Source organism: Hyperolius riggenbachi, chromosome 3 (assembly GCF_040937935.1).
Source record: "Hyperolius riggenbachi isolate aHypRig1 chromosome 3, aHypRig1.pri, whole genome shotgun sequence".
Taxonomy (NCBI): domain Eukaryota; kingdom Metazoa; phylum Chordata; class Amphibia; order Anura; family Hyperoliidae; genus Hyperolius; species Hyperolius riggenbachi.
The window spans coordinates 22,935,018-22,955,810 of NC_090648.1; the positions used below are offsets into that span (position 1 = coordinate 22,935,018).

A 20,793-nucleotide genomic window follows, 5' to 3' on the forward strand; every position below is an offset into this window, starting at 1 on the left:
GCACAGTACAAGGTCACTGAAGGATGCAGTGGGCACAGCAGTGGGCACTGGATATACAACTAGGTCACTGAAGGATGCAGTGGCCACAGTACAAGGTCACTGAAGGATGCAGTGGGCACAGCAGTGGCCACTGGATATACAACTAGGTCACTGAAGGATGCAGTGGCCACAGTACAAGGTCACTGAAGGATGCAGTGGGCACAGCAGTGGGCATTGGATATACAACTAGGTCACTGAAGGATGCAGTGGGCACACAAGGATGTCACACTGTGTAATGAGATGCTCATATGCCAGCGAGCGAGCGAGCAGTGGGCACTGGGCACGGCACAAGGTCACTGACAGAATGAATGAACAGCGCTGGCAGAGAGTGGCGGCGTCGGCGGTGTGACTGGCTGCCTGCAAATAGTACAAGTGTATAACTGTCACTGGAATATACAAGTGAACACTGCAGCTGCACTAACCTGCCTGCCTGCACTCTACACACAGATAATCCCCACTCCCACTACACTGCAGCACTGAACCTGCCTGCACAGCACTACACACAGTTAAATAATCACTAGACTCCCACACTCCCACTACACTACACTGACTACAACTAACTACAGCAATCACTCACTGACTAGCTAACTGTGTACAGTATAAGAGCAGTGTTAGCAAAAAAAACGCTTTGTTTTTAACACAATAAATGCACTTGCTCAAACAACAATGGCCTGGAGATAATCCTCTCAGCACCACAGTCTAACAAGGACAGAACTTTTCCATCATGGCCGCCGCTTTATATTCAGGAGGGGAGGGCATAGCTCCCCTCCTGTGATTGGTTGCTAGGGCCTGGCTGGGGCACTCTGATTGGCCTGCAATGTGTCACTTCCGCATAGTTTGACGCATTTCCGCAAACCACGACTTCAGCACCGGGTTTCACGAGCGTGAATGCGGATTTCTGTCCGCATTCACGCGAAGCCGAAGTAGATTTTCGTGGTTGAAAATCTATTCACGGATTTTCGTGTCCGAGGCGGAATGCGTCAAAATGGTCGTGAATCCACGCGTAAGCGTGATCACGACCTGGCGGTGAGCACCACTGCTGTAGGGGGGGTCGGGGGAAAATGAGTTGAACTTACCCGTGGCTTCTAATGGTCTCCCGCAGACATCCTGTGCCCGCGCAGCCACTCACCGATGCTCCGGCCCTGCCTTTGGGTCACTTCTGGAATTTCAGACTTTAAAGTCTGAAAACCACTGCGCCTGCGTTGCCATGTCCTCGCTCCCGCTGATGTCACCAGGAGCGTACTGTGCAGACACAGACCATACTGGGCCTGTGCAGTACGATCCTGATGACATCAGCGGGAGCGAGGACACGGCAACGCAAGCGCAGTGGTTTTCAGACTTTAAAGTCTGAAATTCCAGAAGTGAACTGGAGGCGGGGTCGGAGCATCGGGGAGTGGCTGCGTGGGCACAGAATGACCATTAGAAGCCCCGGGTAAGTTCAACTCATTTTCCCCCAACCCCCCTACAGTATCCCTTTAATGTTATCCATTTTCCCACAAATTTATTCTCAAATTTGTAGCATCCAAGATTTTTTAGCTTTTAGGCCATGTTCACAGTGGCTCTTGCATTCCCTGTAACAGCAGGAATGCGACAGATGGGGACAGTTGTGCCGTACGTTCTGCTAGCATTGTGTCAGGTACAGTGTAGTATATGGTCAATGAAGAAGTATGCTTCACTGTTACTGTTATCGCGTGCATTTAGTAGTAACGCACTGCATGCAGTACGTTAGTGCCGCAACCCGTTATACCGCAATGCACCTGCTGCAATCTGAACATAGGTGGTGTCTACACTGCTCCGCATCTCCCTATGTTTGCCTCTTTGCCTACTGATAGAGACATCTAAGATGTTTTCTGGGGTGGTTTAAAGAGACACTAAAGTCTCTTAAAAATCCTTTTTTTTTATCCCAAAATATTGTTTAACATATTAGTCCTAACTAAACCGCCGCATCCCCGCCGCTGTACACTAAATCTAAATCCCCCAAAACTCGCCCTCCCTCTCCCCTGGAAAATCCACGACTTTCTTGGTCGTGGATTTTGCTGCCCTCTACTCTTCCGTGTGAGGCAGAGCTATGAGCTGCAGCCCTGCCTCACACGCGTCTGTCAGCGGCGGATCTCCGCCTCCCCCCACCCCTCTTGGTGAAGGAAGACTGAGAGGGGCGGGGAGAGGCGGCGATCCGGGCTGACAGACGCGCTGAGAGGCAGAGCTGCGGCTCATAGCTCTACCTCTCACAGTAGCGCTGCCCGGATTGCCCCCCCCGGGGAGTTTGGAGGGATTTAGATAGTGTACAGCGGCGGGGATGCAGCGGTTTAGTTAGGGCTAATATGTTAAACAATATTTTGGGATAAAAAAAGGATTTTTAAGAGTCTTCAGAGTCTCTTTAATAGTCTCCCTCTTTTCCTCTTGTATTTCCCTGCTGGTATAAAGCCCTCCTTCCTCTCATATATTTCTTTCAGCCCCATTTCTAGGGGCGTGCCAGCAGTGTGGCCGCCCTGAGTGCTGGGGAAGGGAGGGTGGGGTGCCACGATGAAGGGTGGAGCCGCAGCTGTAGGGAGGGCGGCCCGACTTCTCCCTCCTTCCTCTGCCTGGGGCCACCCTCTGTACTCCCCCATTCGCTGCAGAGTTAGAGCAGCGGGAAGCCTTGTATAGCACAACTCACCTCCCTGCTTTCCAGTCTCTGATCACTTGCCGCTGGTCTCTGCTAATGAGGAAGTAGAGTGTGTATACGCGGCTATGCAGAGGAGACCTGCGGCAAGTGATTGACGATTGGAACAGCAGGGAGGTGAGTTGTGCTATACAAGGCTTCCCACTGCGCTAACTTTGCAGCGGAGGGGGGGGGAGCACAGAGGGTGGCCCTAGGCAGAGGAAGGGAGGGAGAAGTCAGCCGCCCTTCCCGTGGCTGACTCTTACCTCCATGATGGGGGGGGGGGTACCTACCAATCTCACCTATATTGGGGGCACCTATCTATCTAGCCTACACTGGGGCACTTACCTATTTACCTAGACTGGGGGCTCCTACCCATCTAGTATATACTGAGGGCACCTAACTATTTAACTTATACTGGGGCACCTGCCTATCTAACCTACACTGGGGGCACCTACCTATCTAACCTATACTGCGGGCACCTACCTAGTTAACTTATACTGGGGGTGCCTACCCATCTTAACCTATACTGGTGACAACTATACTGGCAACCTACATTGGAGGCACCTACCTAGGTAGCCTATGCTGCGGGCACCTACAGATCTAACCTACAGTGAGGGCACCTACCTATCTAACCTATACAGGGGACAACTATACTGGCTACCTATATTGGAGGCACCCACCTAGCTAACCTAAACTGGGGCACCCACCTATCTAACCTATACTGGCTACCTATATTGGGGGCACCTACCTATCTAACCTATACTGGGGGCACCTGCCTATCTAACCTATACTGGGGGCAACTATACTGGCTACCTATACTGGAGGCACCTACTGTGGGCAATTATATTGGCTACCTATACTGGGGTACCTATGCCTGGCTACCTACTATACTGGGGGACCTATAGCTGTCTACCTATGCTGGGTGCAAATAGACCTGGCTAATCTATACTGTGGGCACCTATACCTGGCTCCACGGGGGGAGGGGGGTTGCGTCAAATATTACACCCTCGCCATGAGTGCAATTTAGCCTAGAAACTGCCCTGATTTCTTTGGTGGTCCGCTACTCCTTCCTTCTCTTCTTATCCACCAATTGGCAACAGAGAAAAAAAAAAACACAACTTACTATTACTGACATTCTTGGCATTCTCTCGTGGAAGGACGTGGAACACCCCGAGGGTTGGTGGAACTTCTTTGTCAAGCACTGGCCTGAAAAACCAAAAGGCATAAATTAGATAAAACATTAATTAGAATGTATTTATCTGTTTGTATGGGTAAAATTCGAAAAATTAGAATATTGTGCAAACGTCCATTTACTTCAGTAATTCAACTTTAAAGGTGAAACTAATATATGAATTAGACTCTGTACTTACAAAGCAAGATATTTCAAGCCTTTCACCTCCCCAGAAGATCTGCCAACATTAGTTCATGCCTTACATTACATTACATCATTACTGGACTATTGTGATGCTCCCTACACCGGCCTTCAAAACAAGGACTTGTTCCACCTACAGTCAGCTGGTACAGAATATTGCTGCTAGACTGTTAACTGCCACATAACACCAGTTCTGAACTCCCCTCACTGGCTACCTATAAAATGGAGGATCGTATCCAAGATTGGCCTACTGACATTTAACCACTTGAGGACAGCATTATTAAACCCCCCTAAAGACCAGGCCATTTTCACTAAATACTTTAGGCTACTGCAGCTTTAAAGTGGGATTGTCACCATAAAAATGAAATTTCAACAGCAACTAGTCTGAGTGTATCCTACTAATATAATAAATGGGAAGGTTCGGATGTTTGGATGTTTGGATGTTTGTTACTCGATCACGCAAAAATGGCTGAACGGATTTGAATAAAATTTGGCACACACATAGTACACTACCTGGAATAAAGTATAGGATACTTTTTATTCCCATAACCAAAAGGGGGTGGAGCCAAATACAAATTTCACTGAGAAAATGTAAACTGCAGCCATTCTTACACTGTTAATGGCAGGGTTCTCAAACTTTGCACAGTTGGCCGTTGGGTGACTGGGATTAATATTCAGAAAGGTGGGAGGAGCCTACAAAAGCCAATCATAATTCACCAATTAGATTTGTTTCATTCCAACGCAAATGATTGATGCCAAACACCGCAAAGCTCACAAACTTGGTAATTGAGTAATTGATTAATTGTGTGTGAGGGTTAAAAAAGTGGGCATAGCCAACACCAGCCAAATACATAAGCGGGCAACATGGAGTCATAAGTGGGCGGAGACAAATACAAACTGGGATTAATATTCAGAAAAGTGGGTGGAGCCTATGAAAGCCAATCAAAAATGATCTATTGATTTTTCAGGGGAATATTTCATTGCTGCCATTCTTGCACTGTTAATAGCACAAGCCTTAAACCTGGTACAGTTGATCATTGGGTGACTGGGGTTTAAATTGTTAAAGGGGGTGGAGCCACAAACAGACAATCTTATTTGTTTCATTTTAATGCAGGTTATGGATGCTAAAAACCGCAAAGCTCACAAACTTGGTCATTGAGTAATTGTGTGTTAAGGTTAGGAAAAGTAGACGCAGCCAACACCAGCCAAATACATAATCTGGCAATACCGGGTCATCAGCGGGCGGATACAAATACACATTTCACTGAGAAAATGTAAACTGAAACCATTCTTACACTGTTAATGGCAGGGTTCTCAAACTTTGCACAGTTGGTCACTGGCTGACTGAGATTAATATTCAGAAAAGTGGGTGGAGCCTACAAAAGCCAATCAAAATTCACCTATTGATTTTCCAGGGGAATATGTAATTGCTGCCATTCTTGCACTGTTAATGGCACAAGCCTTAAACCTGGTACAGTTGGTCATTGGGTGACTGGGGTTTAAATTGTTAAAGGGGGTGGAGCCACAAACAGACAATCTTATTTGTTTCATTTTAATGCAGGTTATGGATGCTAAAAACCGCAAAGCTCACAAACTTGGTCATTGAGTAATTGTGTGTTAAGGTTAGGAAAAGTAGACGCAGCCAACACCAGCCAAATACATAATCTGGCAATACCGGGTCATCAGCGGGCGGATACAAATACACATTTCACTGAGAAAATGTAAACTGAAACCATTCTTACACTGTTAATGGCAGGGTTCTCAAACTTTGCACAGTTGGTCACTGGCTGACTGAGATTAATATTCAGAAAAGTGGGTGGAGCCTACAAAAGCCAATCAAAATTCACCTATTGATTTTCCAGGGGAATATGTAATTGCTGCCATTCTTGCACTGTTAATGGCACAAGCCTTAAACCTGGTACAGTTGGTCATTGGGTGACCGGGGTTCAAATTTAGACAAAGAGGTGGAGCCACAAACAGCCAATTAGATTTGTTTAATCTCCATGCAAATTATTGATGCCACAGACCGCAAAGCTCACAAACTTGGTCATTGAGTCATTGTGTGTTAGGATTAGAAAAAGTAGGTGGAGCCAACACCAGCCAAATACATACCCAGGAAATGCCAGGTCATCAGTGGGCGGAGACAGATACAAATTTCATTGGGAAAATGTAAACTGCAGCTATTCTTACACTGTTAATGGCAGGGTTCTCAAACTTTGCACAGTTGGTCACTGGGTGACTGGGATTAATATTCAGAAAGGTGGGTGGAGCATACAAAAGCCAATCAAAATCCACCTATTGATTTTTAAGGGGAATATTTAATTGCTGCCATTTTTGCACTGCTAATGGCACAAGCCTCTTGCACTGTTAATCCCCTGTACCTGGTACACTTGGCCATTGGGTGATTTAAGTTCAAATTCAGAAAAGGGGTGAAGCCACAGCCAATCAGATTTATTTTATTTCAATGCAAATTATTGATGCCAAAGATCGCAAAGCTCTCAAACTTGGTCATTAAGTTATTAAGTAATTGTGTGTTAGGGTTAGGGAAAGGGGGCAGGACCAACACCAGCCAAATACATACCCGGGCAATGCCAGGCATCCAGCTTGTTAAGTAATAAAGATTCTAATCCTGCATTCAAAACTTTCAAAACTTTTTCTGCTGTTATGGTTTGGAGTTATCACATACTTTAGGAGCACTGGCCTTTTAATAGTCAGTGCCAAACAGTTGCATGCTGGGGCTTCTTGTTATCCTACTAATATAATAAATGGGAAAGTTTGGATGTTTGGATGTTTGGATGTTTAGATATTTAGATATTTAGATATTTAGATGTTTGGATCTTTGTTACTCGATCACGCAAAAATGGCTGAATTTGAATGAAATTTGGCACACACATAGTACACTGCCTGGAATAAAATATAGGATACTTTTTATTCCCATAACCAAAAAGGGGGCGTAAACTGCAGCCATTCTTACACTGTTAGTGGTAGGGTTCTCAAACTTTGCACAGTCAGTTGGTCACTGGGTGACTGGGATTAATATTCAGAAAGGTGGGTGGAGCCTACAAAAGCCAATTAAAATCGACCTATTGATTTTTAAGGGGAATATTTAACTGCTGCCATTCTTGCACTGTTAATGGCACAAGCCTCTTGCACTGTTAATCACCTGTACCTGGTACACTTGGCCATTGGGTGATTGGGGTTCAAATTCAGAAAAGGGGTGGAGCCACAGCCAATCAGATTTATTTTATTTCAATGCAAATTATTGATGCCAAAGACTGCAACGCTCACAAACTTGGTCATTAAGTAATTGTGTGTTAGGGTTAGGGAAAGTGGGCGGAGCCAACACCAGCCAAATACATACCCGGGCAACCCCAGGCATACAGCTAGTATATATATATATATATATATATATATATATATATATATATATTTATATAGAAAGAGGGACAAAGTCCTGAAAGAGGGACAAATGAGGGAGAAAGAGGGACAGAGGGACAGGGCTCCCAAAGAGGGACTGTCCCTCCAAAAGAGGGGAGCTATTAGTAACGCGCTTTACCATAGCAACAGTCCTTCTAATCGAGTACCATGGGCCAGCTAATAGCATAACTTGGGGAACTGGTAGTGAAGAAGGTTGTTGCAGATCACGGTACTCAGCGCCGACCACCGTAACTAGGTACCCCATAGCAGTAACGATATACTACGCGGGGCACGTAGCAGTAATTCGGGGTTCCGGCGGTTGCTGCAATCAAAATTACATCTCCCTCTGAGTTGCAGCAACTCGGAGGGGGAAATAGTATTTAACTAGGTAACTGAAATCTATTCCCTGTTTTGATGGCTATCTGGCTGCCAGGGCGTAGATTTCAATACATCAACGATGTGCGTTCTTGCCGCTTTCGTCGCCCCCGATGATCTCACTGCTGTCTCCCCGCAGCTCACTCGCTCTGCCGTCTCTATAACAACAGAGCCCCGTGAGTGGGTCAGGAGCTGATTTCATTGACTCCTGACCCTGTCTATCAATGTAAGCAGCTCCCATTGGCTTTCATTGATAGGCAGGGTCAGGAGCCAATAAAAGTAGCTCCTGATCAGCTCAAAGGAACATCATAGAAATGGCAGAGTGGGTGGCTGAGGTTCCTAGCATGCGGTATGGACGGTGATTGCGGCAGGTGTGTGTGCCAATTCATTGGTATTTGTTGTTATTCCACCGTTTCTTGTACCAGCATTCTCTGGTCCTTAAGGGGGCAGAGACTGCTGGTACTTAATTGCTTAACCATTTAACGTCTCCGGGGAGTTAATTATGGCAGCAGGGAGAGCCGACATACAGCTCGCCCTGTGCCCAACTCACCGGTGACAAATACATACGTACGCACTGGCAGGAGTAGGGGTCTTATTGCCGCGCACCGTTTGTTTTCTCTTACGTGATGTTTTCATAACTTGTCAATAAAATGCATTATAAGCGGGGGCGTGGCTATGCAGCAGAGGTGAATGGCTGCTTGAGCCTGCAGCTCTCTGCTAAGGCATCTGAATAGCGACTAACAGCAGCCTGGAAAGCCCTTAATTTCAGCTTAAACCTTGTGGGAACGCTTCCTGATCGTGATGGACTGGAATAAAGTGACCTACAAGAGGAAGGGATCCTCTCCTGTCCCTAAAAGGCTCACAGATCTGTATGAAGATGAAAACCAAGATGGCCACCGTTCTTTACAACAAGAAAAGCATGGGCAAGATGGAGGACGCTCACAGCATAGATATACTGTGGAAGAACTGCTTCTCCAGACTACTCCTAAATACCAGAGGAATAAATATGCTCCTCTCAGCACTCCACACCGCAGAAGTTATAGAGAGGACCTGGAAGAAGAAAATGAGGAGGAAGAGGACAATGCAGACAGAGATCGCAGCCCTCTGAAGCCTCACAAAGAAGGAGACCATTTAAAGCACAAAGAACAAAGAGATCCTAAGGTAGGAATGACTCCTCATGTAACATCTAATATCCCAGCCTCCCTAGATCCCTTTATTGACTTCCCAGCGTCAGAACAGCCCATGACACAAAAGCTTTTTAAAGAGTTTATGGTCTCATTCAGCGGAATGCTGCAGGGAAATATGTCTGAGATTAAAACTGAAATGAAAATGCTGGCTGGCCATATGTCGCAGTTCGCTTCTGAAACAGACTACAGGGTCACTAAGCTGGAGAAAAAAGTGTCAGAAATCACTGCAGCATATAATGGCTTGTTAGAATCACATAAGGAAGTACAAGGGGAGGTAAAATGGCTGAAGGAGAGATCTGTGGACTCTGAAGATCGCAACAGGCGAAATAATATTAAAATCAGAGGAATCCCAGAGTCTGTAAAGACTGAGGAGCTAATGCCATATGTGAAAGATGTTATTAAATCTGTTTTGCCTGATACAGCTGAAAGTGAGCTTATAGTGGACCGAGTGCATAGACTGCCTAAGCCCAGCTTCATTGCTGACCATCTTCCTAGAGACATGATACTGAGAATCCATTTCTTCCATGTTAAGGACAGATTTTTAGCAGTGACCAGGAGACAGCAGAAGTTACAGGAGCCATATCATAAACTGACCTTTTATAATGATCTGTCACAAGCTACACTAAAGGCTCATACACACGGGGTACGGCCGTCGCCGCAACCACGTGGCACGCGCGTGTTGCGGCGACGGTTCGTCCATGTGTATGACGCCCCGAACCGTCGCCCGTCGGAGCTGTCGCCAGGCGATTGACATGTTCAATCGCCGGCTACAGCCGTCGCCGCAACATCGCCGGAACTGTCGCTAGCCCCGCATGTGTATGCGGGCTAGCGACAGCTACCCACACACAGTACACGGAGCATCCGGCGGGGGGGAGGAACCTCGGCGACAGCTTCCGCCACATCGCTAATCCCTCTGCTGCCGCGTGTATGCAGAGGGACTTGGCGACGAGCTGTCGCCGAACTGTCTCCGAACTGTCGCGCACACGCTCCCGTGTGCAGCGACAGCTACAATTGTCCCCCGTGAGTACTTAGCTTTAAGGCAAGGAAAGACTTTGGCCCTGTATCAGCTACACTGAGAAATAAAGGAATCTCCTATTCGTGGGGATTCCCAATAAAAATGAAGATTGTGGATCAGGGTCATGTTTTCATCATAAAAGATGTGGATGAAGGATATGCATTACTGAAAAAGTGGGGAATCCCTGTCCTTAAACCTAAAGAGGGAAGACCTGAGTATCCAGCACGTCAATTTAATCAGCAAGCAATGGAGTGGTCCCATGAGGACACGGAAAAAGACAAGTCAGAGGAGGCTTCCAAGGACACAGACTTTCCCCCCAAGAGAGACTTTCCCCTCAGGGAAGGATTTTCTTCACTCTGAGGTGAAGTGTCTGTTGTCCATTGGCTGGACCTGGATATACAGACCATACAATGGTTCACACAAAGAACACTGACTTTGTTTTTGTTATTGTTTTTGTTTTTATTTTTATTTTTCTTTGCTTTTTATGTCTTTCTCCTTTAAGATATAGTAGTATTCTGCCTTTGCTGCCCAAAATTACCTTAAAATTTTATGAAAAGTGTTGCAGAAAATTGTCTGTACAACACTCACTATTCTTTTCAAATTTTGCTTTTTACGATTTGAACAATTATTTGAGCTTTTACTGGTTTCCTAAGGACTCTAATAACAATTTATACTGTTCATATTCTTGGAAATTTAACAAAAATTTGTTTTTCAGTGAAAATGGTTTTTCTCAATTCTGCTTTTCTTCAAGCAAAGAAGTCATGACTGATGGGAATCAGACTGACAGAATCATATGAACTGCTATACCATTGATGTGTAAGGGTATATTGATGTTGTTTCTGAATATGATGTGTATATATCGTTTAATCTTGTGCTATGAATCAGAAAATTAACTTTCTATCTCTAAATGTGAGAGGGATTAATTCTCAAAGAAAAAGATACTTGCTAAATAAGTTAATTAAGGGCTCTTTCACATCAGACAACGCGAACAGGAGCCGTTCTCCTGCACGCGTTGTCTGCCTGCGGCGTGTCGTCGGGTATCTGCGGTGCGACGCACTCATCGGCGGTAGCTGGTAATTAAACCCGACGGAAAACGCCGGCTCGCGGGTGCGTTGGAGGAAAAACTGCGCCCGGGTGCGTCGGAACCGCAACGCATCGAAACGCAGCGTCGAGTGTGAAAGGTAAAATTAAAGTCTATGGACTTTCATCTTACGCAGAAAGTCTGCCCTAATGTGAAAGAGCCCTAAGGAAGAGAAAACAGATGTTCTTTGTTTGCAGGAGACCCACTTAAATTCAAAAAGTGCAGCTGAATTAAAATTGGCACAATTTACAAAAAATTATCATGCTACACTGCCAAATAAAAAGAAAAGTGGAGTCTTGATAGCTTTTAGAGACTCCCTAGGATTTGAATTGTTAGATTTTCATAGTAGCCTAGATGGAAGATTGGTGATTGCTGTGGGGAAAATCAATTGTCAAGAATTCACCTTTGCTAATATTTATTCAACAAATGTACATCAAGCTATTTTTTTTGAGTAAACAATTAAAGAAAATAACTAGTATGGCCAAAGGTTTCCTTATCATATCTGGGGATCTTAATGCAGTAATAGACCCATTAATGGATTGTACTGCTAAAAAAAGGAAAAACCCAGCAATCATCCAATCTACCTTAATAAACAATGAGCTGTATGATGTTTGGAGGTGTGCTCACCCAGGGGACAAACAGTATTCCTTTTATTCGGCAATTCATCATTCTTTTACAAGGATTGATTACTTGTTGGCTGACAGATTCTCCCTCCCCCTTATATCTGAAGTAGGAATAGGGACCAGAGTATGGTCAGATCATGCCCCTATTACAGCTAAAATCGAACTACAGGGCCCCCCTAATAATATTAATTTTATATGGAGGATGAATATATTAGTATTAAATTCTGAAACCACAGCCCCTATTATTAAATATAGTTTAGAAGAATATTTTAAAATTAATGATACCCCAGGAATGTCAAAAATCACCCTATGGAATGCCCATAAGGCCTACATGAGAGGTGTATTCATGAAACAAAGTGCAATCCTTAAAAGGAAATTTAGAGAGAAAACAGACAATTTACACAAAGAAATAAAAAAATTAGAAAAACTTATATTTATCGATAAAAAGTCAGAGTTTGTTCCCCAATTAGAGAAATGTAGACAAGAATTAGCAGAAAATTTGTATGCACAATATGATAAATGGCAAAGTATATTACAGGAAATATGGCACTCAGATAGGAATAGAGCAGGTAAAGCCATGGCCCGCAAAATTAAAGGTAGAAGAATTATACAGAGAATAATTAAGATAAAACACCCCCAAACACATTTAGATGTACATCATCCCCAAGATATAGTAGATGCCTTGGCAGAATTTTATAAGAAATTATATAATTTAGATGAAGACCCAAATACCCATTCCCCAACCCAACAAGAAATATATAAATATTTAGAAAAAATTAATCTCCCTAGTTTAGATGAATTTGAGGAAAAACAGTTGAATACTCCTTTTAACCAACAAGAAGTGGAACTGGCTATCAGATCTCTGAAAAGGGATAAGGCACCGGGAGTTGATGGATTTGTAAATGACTACTACAAGAAATACTCAAGTATACTATCTAAACATCTAGTCACAATGTTTAATGAGGTAGCAACTCTTGGTGCCTTTCTCAAGGAAAACTTGATTGCTATCATATCAACAATTCCCAAAGAGGATAAGGATCTGTCAGATCCAGGAAGTTACAGACCAATCTCCTTGCTTAATACGGATTTAAAATTATATGCCAGAATATTGGCTAATAGATTGGCACCTTTGATACCACAATTGATTAACTCTGATCAGGTGGGGTTTGTTCAGGGTAGAGGGACTAGTGATGGTACTAGAAGGGTGATGGCCTTGCTTCATCAGGTGAAGCTCTGTTGGACGCCTTCTCTTTTCATCTCTTTGGATGCGGAGAAGGCGTTCGACAGGGTGAATTGGAATTATATGTCAGCTGTATTGGAAAAATTTGGTTGTGAAGGTGCAATACATAGATCAATTATGGCCTTATACATACAGCCGTCAGCAAGGGTATTGTCGTCAGGAAATCTGTCTGTCCCATTTAATATCAGTAATGGAACAAGGCAGGGATGTCCATTGTCTCCCCTTATTTACATTTTATCATTGGAACCACTGGCACAGAGGATAAGGAACAATAAAAACATACAAGGTATTCAATTAAGTGACTTTGAGTCAAAGCTAAGCTTGTTTGCAGATGATATCTTGCTGTGTATACAAAAACCTGTATTGTCATTGTCCAGTGTTCAGATGGAGTTAGATAACTTCTCCCTAGTTTCACAATACAAAATCAACAATAGTAAAACTACGGTTATGCTTTGTAATGTCCCACCCAAAATGCTGGAAGAACTAAAGAGCTCCTGCACATACTCCTGGGATGTCAACTCTATTACATTTCTGGGAATACATCTAACTCCCACCATAGAGAGATTATATAGGGAAAATTTTGAGCCGTGGATAAATAAATTAAAAAACCATTTGGAAAACGTATCTAAATTTGAATTTTCTTGGCTAAGTAGATCAGCAGCATTCAAGATGTTAATTCTTCCTCAATTATTATACCTTTTCAGAAATGTACCAATCAAAATTCCCCAAAAGTTCTTTACTATAACTCAAAGAATGATTAATAAATTTGTATTAATGAATAAGAGATCTAGATTTTCAAATAAACTACTCACAACACATTCCACCAACCTAGGATTAGGAGTACCTGACCTAGATAAATATAATAGGGCTTGTATTTTGGAACAGTCAAGACCAATATGGTATAAGGATTATTCTAAACAATGGGTAAAAATAGAGGAAGATCAGTTGCCTGCTGATAATATGATTTCTTATCTTGAATCTAGATTTAATTGGAGGTTCCCTTAAAAATGTCTAACCCCATAACTGCCAATATGATTAGAATATGGAAAGAATGAATTGCAACTAGTAGTAAAGACCCCCTGGCCATAATGGTAGATATCCCATTAGTTAACTTATCATTGGCATTAAGTAATTTTTCATTGGAAAATTGGATAGGAAAAGGTATAACAAAAATAGATGACTTGTTAGTAGAAGGCAAACTAAGGCCATTTGAGGACTTAGTATCTTTATTTCATATACCAGGAGAGGATACGTTTAAATATTACAGGATTAGGAGATTTTTAGATAAACACTCCCCTCAGCCTATTTTTTATTTACCACAGATTAAAAAACTTATGGAAGAACAGAATTATAGACAAAAAGGCATTTCAATTTTCTATAGAACTCTCTTGGATGAAGCACCTAAGTGGCAGCTTGGGAGATGGCAGGAGCTCCTACAAGAAGATATTGGGATTGAGGACTGGGAGAGGGCTTATAGCTCTCTTAGGAAAACTACTCATTGTGTGACGCATTATGAAGGCTATTTAAAATTATTGTGGCACTGGTATCTTACACTGGATAAGATAGCTAAATTCGATACCAATACTACACCTATGTGCTGGAGGAATTGCAAAAATACAGGTACACTCTATCATGTCTTTTGGTCCTGTCCAGTGGTGTCCAAAATATGGGGAGACATTGAGACCTTCTTAAAGAATTTACCTTTTTCTCTTTCTAAGATCACTCCTGACATGGCATTACTTCATCTGAAGACGGCTGATATGCCAATAGGTGAGAGGTTTATCTTTAACCATATATGTATTGTCATGAAAAATTTCATTGCGGAAAATTGGAAGACGCAATATGCCCCAACCTTAGAAGGTGGATCAGAATCTAGTTGCTGAAAAATCCTGGGCAATTAGATGCGGAAGCATTCAGGCATTTCAGAGAAGAGTATATTTATGGCCTACAGTATTTAAAGAATCTAAACTTTTGGATATTTAAAGAATAGTAAGATCCCCTCTCGCTGTAATTTGTTCATATACACTAGATATATTGTAATTGGAGATGACATTAGATATACCTAGTTATGTATACATATATATACATACTGGATAGTTATGACTCAAACAATGTAATATTGCATTATTTAAATATGTGCATGGTTCTATATAGGAAACAATTTTGAAAGATTGAGCTGGGAGGCAAGGCAGCTCAGGCAGAGAATTAGTTTAGTCTAGCTTAGTTTAGTTTAATTTAGTTTAGTTTAGTTTAATTTAGTTTAGTTTACTTAGATTAACTAGTTAGCTATATTGGAACTATACTACTATGGCTTAGACACTTATTTGTCTATTAGTATTTGTTGGTTACTCAATAATAAGGATTTTAAATTAAGGACCTTAAGTAGGGATGCTCATCCGGATTCCGCGGAAATGCAATTTCCGAAATTTCCGATCGGAAATTGCATTTCCACATCGGAATGCGGAAATCGGTAATGCAAGTGCCATAGGCGGATTTCCGCCGGAAATCGCGGAAATTTCCGCCGGAAGTCGCGGAAATTCCACCCGACTTTAACATTGATTTTCTCAAAAACTATAACCTCTTTTTGAAAACTTTTTTTTTGCATCTTATTCACAAGATTCGGTTTAATAAATGCTGAAAATTTGGTGTTTCTAGGACTTAAGGGGGCTTTTCTATTAACTGCTAAATTCGGCGGATTTTTACTGTAATGTAAAATGCAGAAAATCTGCCTATTTTCTGCATTTTACATGACAGTAAAAATCCGCCGAGTTTAGAAGTTAATAGCAAAACCCCCGTAAGTCCTAGAAACACCAAATTTTCAGGGTTTATTAAACAGAACCTTCTGAGCAAGATGCAAAAAAAAGTTTTCAAAAAGACCTTATAGTTTTTGAGAAAATTGATGTTAAAGTTGGGCGGAATTTCCGCGATTTCCGGCGGAAATTCCACCTTGGAATGCGGAAATTGGTAGCGGAAAGCGGAATCGGTAATCAGTACATAACGGAATGCGGAATTACCGCGGAATCGGAATTTGGCATTCCGACCATCCCTAACCTTAAGTGAAGTGTAATACAGATTAAGCAAGGTATTGACAACTATCGAGGTGGCGCACTCTGGAGTCTCTGTAGGGTGGCTTAAGTGCCCCCATTCTCCAGAGGTTGAGCTGCCTACAATGCGACTTTGGAGTTTCTTGAAATATAATTGGACACTCACTGAGGTCCTTTAGACATATTAGGTTATTATAGAAGTCAAATTATAATGGGTAGATAGGTAGTTAGTATGCAGAGTTTCCGCTTGGCATTGCACAGACAGGAGTATGAATCTCTTGTTTGTGACTTGGCAAAAATTTGTGATATTCTGATCTCATATGCGTTATTTTTGTTATTTGATACATTAATTGGTGATTTTTCGCGCAATTTTCGCAAAACGTACGCGTTTTTGCGTTTGCGTTAATACGCGCTCAATGTGCGTTTTATATGCGTTTGGCGCGGTTTGCGTTCAGACGCATTAAGCAAGTTTAGATGCGGTTTTTGAGGGAATGCGTATTAGATGCGTATTATGATGCGTATTTGATGCGTATATTAATGTGTAATTATCCGCGTATTGTACGCGTGGGATGGGTATTGGGAATAGGTTCTTACGCATATGGGTTGTTTTTTTTTTTTTTTTTTAGTAAAATTAGTGAGCAAATGCTGTAAGAATCAGTTATTAAGCATTGGTGAATATCCAGTGGAGTTCTACATCTAAGGTGTATAAATATAGAAATAAAAAGACCAACAGATGTTTGTGAATAAATATGTGTTTATATATTAAGATCATTATGTGATATAAAAGATCATGTGTACAGGTCCTTCTTTCTTTTATTCATATATCTGTTAAACAAAGTATGTTTTATGTATACAGTGTCTTGTTTTTATACATATAATATGTCTGTGACATATGTTTAATTTTTGAAAAAATTCCAATAAAAAATTATTGAAAAAAAAAAATGCATTATAAGCAAGAAAATGCACCAAATATTTTACTAGTACCTTTTAACCAACTTTTTAGAAGTTTTAATATTTTTCAGTCCCAAAGATAAAAAGTAATTTCAAAGAGATGATGAAAAAGTGTCTCCTGGGAGAAAAACATGAATAAAGGCCTATGCTATGGGGTTGACACACAAAGCTGCAGTAATATTGCTGTGCGCAGGTACCACCGGCAGTACGATGCTATCACCAGGGCTGGGTCAAGGCAGAGGCAAGAGAGGCTCCAGCCTCAGGGTGCAGTGTAGGAGGGGGCATATAACTCACTCAGCTATCATTCCCCTATTGTGTTTGTAGCAGAGAGAAATAATAAAAGGGGATACATGGCAGTGACTGCAAGCCAGACAACTAGAGATTAAGGTGTCGGGGCCCTGGGGCACCTCTTAGTCTAATAGCAATCAGTGTGTGACGGCTAGGTTGGTAGGAATGGAGGGGCACATTTTGGTGTCTCAGCCTCGGGTGCCGGAGGACCTTGTCCTGGGCTGGTTTTGACTATCACTTATGCTTTTAGCAGTCTAGAGTAACGCTAAGGTAATGTTACTAATATGTGTTACCGTAGCAATGCTCACGTTATTTGTGTACTGTGGGTTGCACTCAGGGCCGGATTTCTGGCAAGGCCACATAGGCCATGGCCTAGGGCACCAGAAATTTAGGGGCGGCTCAGTGAGGGACAGTAAAGCTGTTCCATGCAGCCATCCCTATCTACATGGACAGCTTTAACCTTTGAACTCTCTGTCCTGTGTACTTGTGTCGTCCCTGCAAGACCTGTTAGCTCTATCCTACAGGTACACTTCAGCCTAACTCACATGGTGGCACAATGGGTCCATCATTAATGAGATGGCAAACATAACATAAAAGTTATTAAGGAAAATATAACTTATAATTTATATGCGTATTACTGAAATAGTTATTGTCTGTGACATCCAATGATGTAAGTAGAATTCTCATTGCGGCACACGGAGATAACAACCATACAGACCATTAATTGGCCTTGGGCGGTAAAAAGTACAAATCCGGCCCTGGTTGCACTAATCGGGTAACTCACAGCAACCTGCCTCAGGTGGTAATGGCAAGCACTGTCTGTGCACAACAATATTACCCCAGCTTCGTGTATAAACCCCCACATGTTTGTTAAAAAGATGGGCGCATCTACACAGGAATAAGCTAAACAATAAGCTATTGGTTATAAATTGTATAAATAATTACTCTGAGAAGAACTCATGCTCCTCTTTGCTATAAATATTCCGTTTTTCTCCTAATACGTGATACCGATAGGAGTCGCACGGCAGCTGCTTTGGCCGCTGACACACCCATTTGTCATCATAGCGCTGCTCATAATATTCACAGACATCCTGGCCAGGCAGCTCAACGTTGCATTCCACAACCTCTTGTTTTCCATTTTGCTCATAGAAGCCTCGGTAGAAGACCCGCATGTCTAAAATAAGCACAAATGTCACCCTTAAAAATATTACAGTAGATAATGGAGATAACTTAAAAATAACCTTAAAGGACTTACGAGGCTAAAACCACTAAAAAAGTCAAGTACCTGCATGATGTTTAAATGCACGGAGGACGCCATCCACGCCCTCCGTACAGTTCCGCCGGGTCCCCTTAGTGAAATCGCCCCCCGTGCCGCTCGCGACCCCACAGGCTGGGTTGGGCTCTCCTGCCACTCCTAATATGGCCGCCGAAACTGGCCGCGGCTGTGCAGCCCACACTGCCGCAAATGCGGCTGCGCAGCTCTAGGGCCTCCTCCCTGATCCATGCTGAGGGGACCCGGCGGAACAGAACGTAAAGCGTGGATGGCGTCCTCCATGCATTTAAACATCATGCAGGTACTTTACTTTTTTAGTGGTTTTGGCCTCGTAAGTCCTTTAAACATACTATCACCGTTCGGGTCCACCCTATACTGTCCCATTGTGCCATTTTCTCAACCTTCACCCTGAAGTCAGGTGGGACAGGATGGCCAAACAGATATGATCAACACCTGGGCCACGCCCCCCTGCCTCCACAAAAAGCACAATCCTGGGAGCCATTTTGACCCAACCTATTGTCAATGTCCCTACACATTGACTATAGGTAGGGTCAAAATGGCTCCCAGGATTGTGCTTTTCATGGAGGGAGGGGGGGGGGGCATGTCCCAGGTGTTGATCATATCTGATTGGCCATCCTGTCCCACCTGACTGTCCCACCTGAGGAGCTGCTGCTGCAGATAGATAGACAGTGAGAGATAGGCTATATTGTGTACATTGTGCTGTGTAGCACTTCAGAGACAAAAACAAAAGACCGAGAGCCCAAATGGTGTGGTATTTCAAAACAGGAGAGATACAATTAATTAAAATAGATTTATACTCACAAACATAGGTTGCCCCTAGGCAACCACTCCATATGCGGGTGGGGAGAATTAGGACCTGACCCCACTCAGGTATAAGATGTCGCTCTCTGTAGAAGAAATTAGGAAAAATCCTTGCCACCAACGGTGGACTGCATTCTGAGTAGGATATGGACCAGAGGCGCCAAAAAGAGTAAAAACAATACTAGGTTTAAAAGACTTGGGGGGAGCCGTGCTCACCCCCTATCAACAGACCAAAAGCCAATAGAACCAACAATCTTTGGTCAAAAATTCAACAATTTATTGGTACTCCCAGGTGCTACGCGTTTCACGGGATTATCCCGCTTCCTCAGGCAATCATACAGGAGTACAAGCTACAAAGAATACAAAACAATAACATACATAAATATATAGACCCCAAATGCTTGTATTACTTAAAAACAATTACACATAATGGTTGAGGACATACAGGGTTAAATGCGAATTACAATGTAAGCCTGTAGCTTAAATTTATAATCATTGGAAATTATTTGAGCCATAGTGTAAATAAGTATTCTCAAAAGTTCCCTACAACAAATTTCAGAATTTTAAAAAACCTTAAAAGTTATTAAAAAAATTATTAAAAATACGTGTCGTATCAGCCAATATGTTTAAATAACCTAAGTTGGTCGGAATGGCTCATTATATTTGTTCTACAGTAGTATTGACTAGCCTTAAAAATTGGTATAGTGTGTTATTTTTATGCAGGTGATCAAATAAATAAGGGAAGAGGCAGGACTAAAAATGAAGTAATTGCCATGAAATTACTATAATCCTAAATGATGCTACATATCTCCGTATTGAGTCTGGACAAAATGTGAGAAAGAGCTTACCAGTTGGGGGTCTGGAACGCAGTGTAGCGCCTCAGTGGGAAAGCGAGGCGCTCCGGGCACTATAAATATCCCAAATGAGCGGAGAACGCCGTCTCCGCATTGTCCTGGCTGACTTCCGCTGTGCTGGGCGGAAGTGATGTATGGCGCACATGCGCCGGAAGATGACGGCGCCATTTTGGATTAGGGCTATTATGGGCAGCATGTGTAATGTTGGTAGGCGTCCATCATGACGCTTTTTGTGCGTCCGAACCGCTGTGTATATGCGTCCAATGCTATCGCTGTACGCGCTATAATGCCAAGGAACTGTCAGTACGTTTTTTACGTGTCCGAACCGGCGCGTGCATGCGTCCACTGCTAGCGCTATATGCGCCATAATGCCAAAGCATTGTCAATATATTATAGTGTTGGAATAGAAAGTCAACTAAAAAAGTGGTGAAAGTATATAACCAGGGGGGTAAGGGCAACACATGGATGCCGATTGGGTATATGTGGGTTTAGGGGACTTCGCTTTACTGGAATATAGCGTACAGATCCTATTTTCCTATATAGCACCAGGACCATAAGTTAGTACAGT

At 42.8% G+C, this 20,793-nt stretch overlaps 1 protein-coding gene across 1 annotated transcript in view; it reads right to left on the reverse strand.

Annotated features, from left to right (window-relative positions):
• The window catches only part of LOC137561953 (NXPE family member 3-like), a 149,764-nt gene that overhangs the window by 56,414 nt on the left and 72,557 nt on the right, over nucleotides 1-20,793 (reverse strand). The window contains exons 4-6 of the mRNA XM_068273298.1: nucleotides 19,658-19,721; nucleotides 18,222-18,450; nucleotides 3,807-3,889 (exon numbers count right to left, since the gene is read on the reverse strand). Of these exons, the coding sequence (XP_068129399.1) occupies nucleotides 3,807-3,889; nucleotides 18,222-18,450; nucleotides 19,658-19,721 (376 nt within the window). The remainder of the gene's footprint in view (nucleotides 1-3,806; nucleotides 3,890-18,221; nucleotides 18,451-19,657; nucleotides 19,722-20,793) is intronic.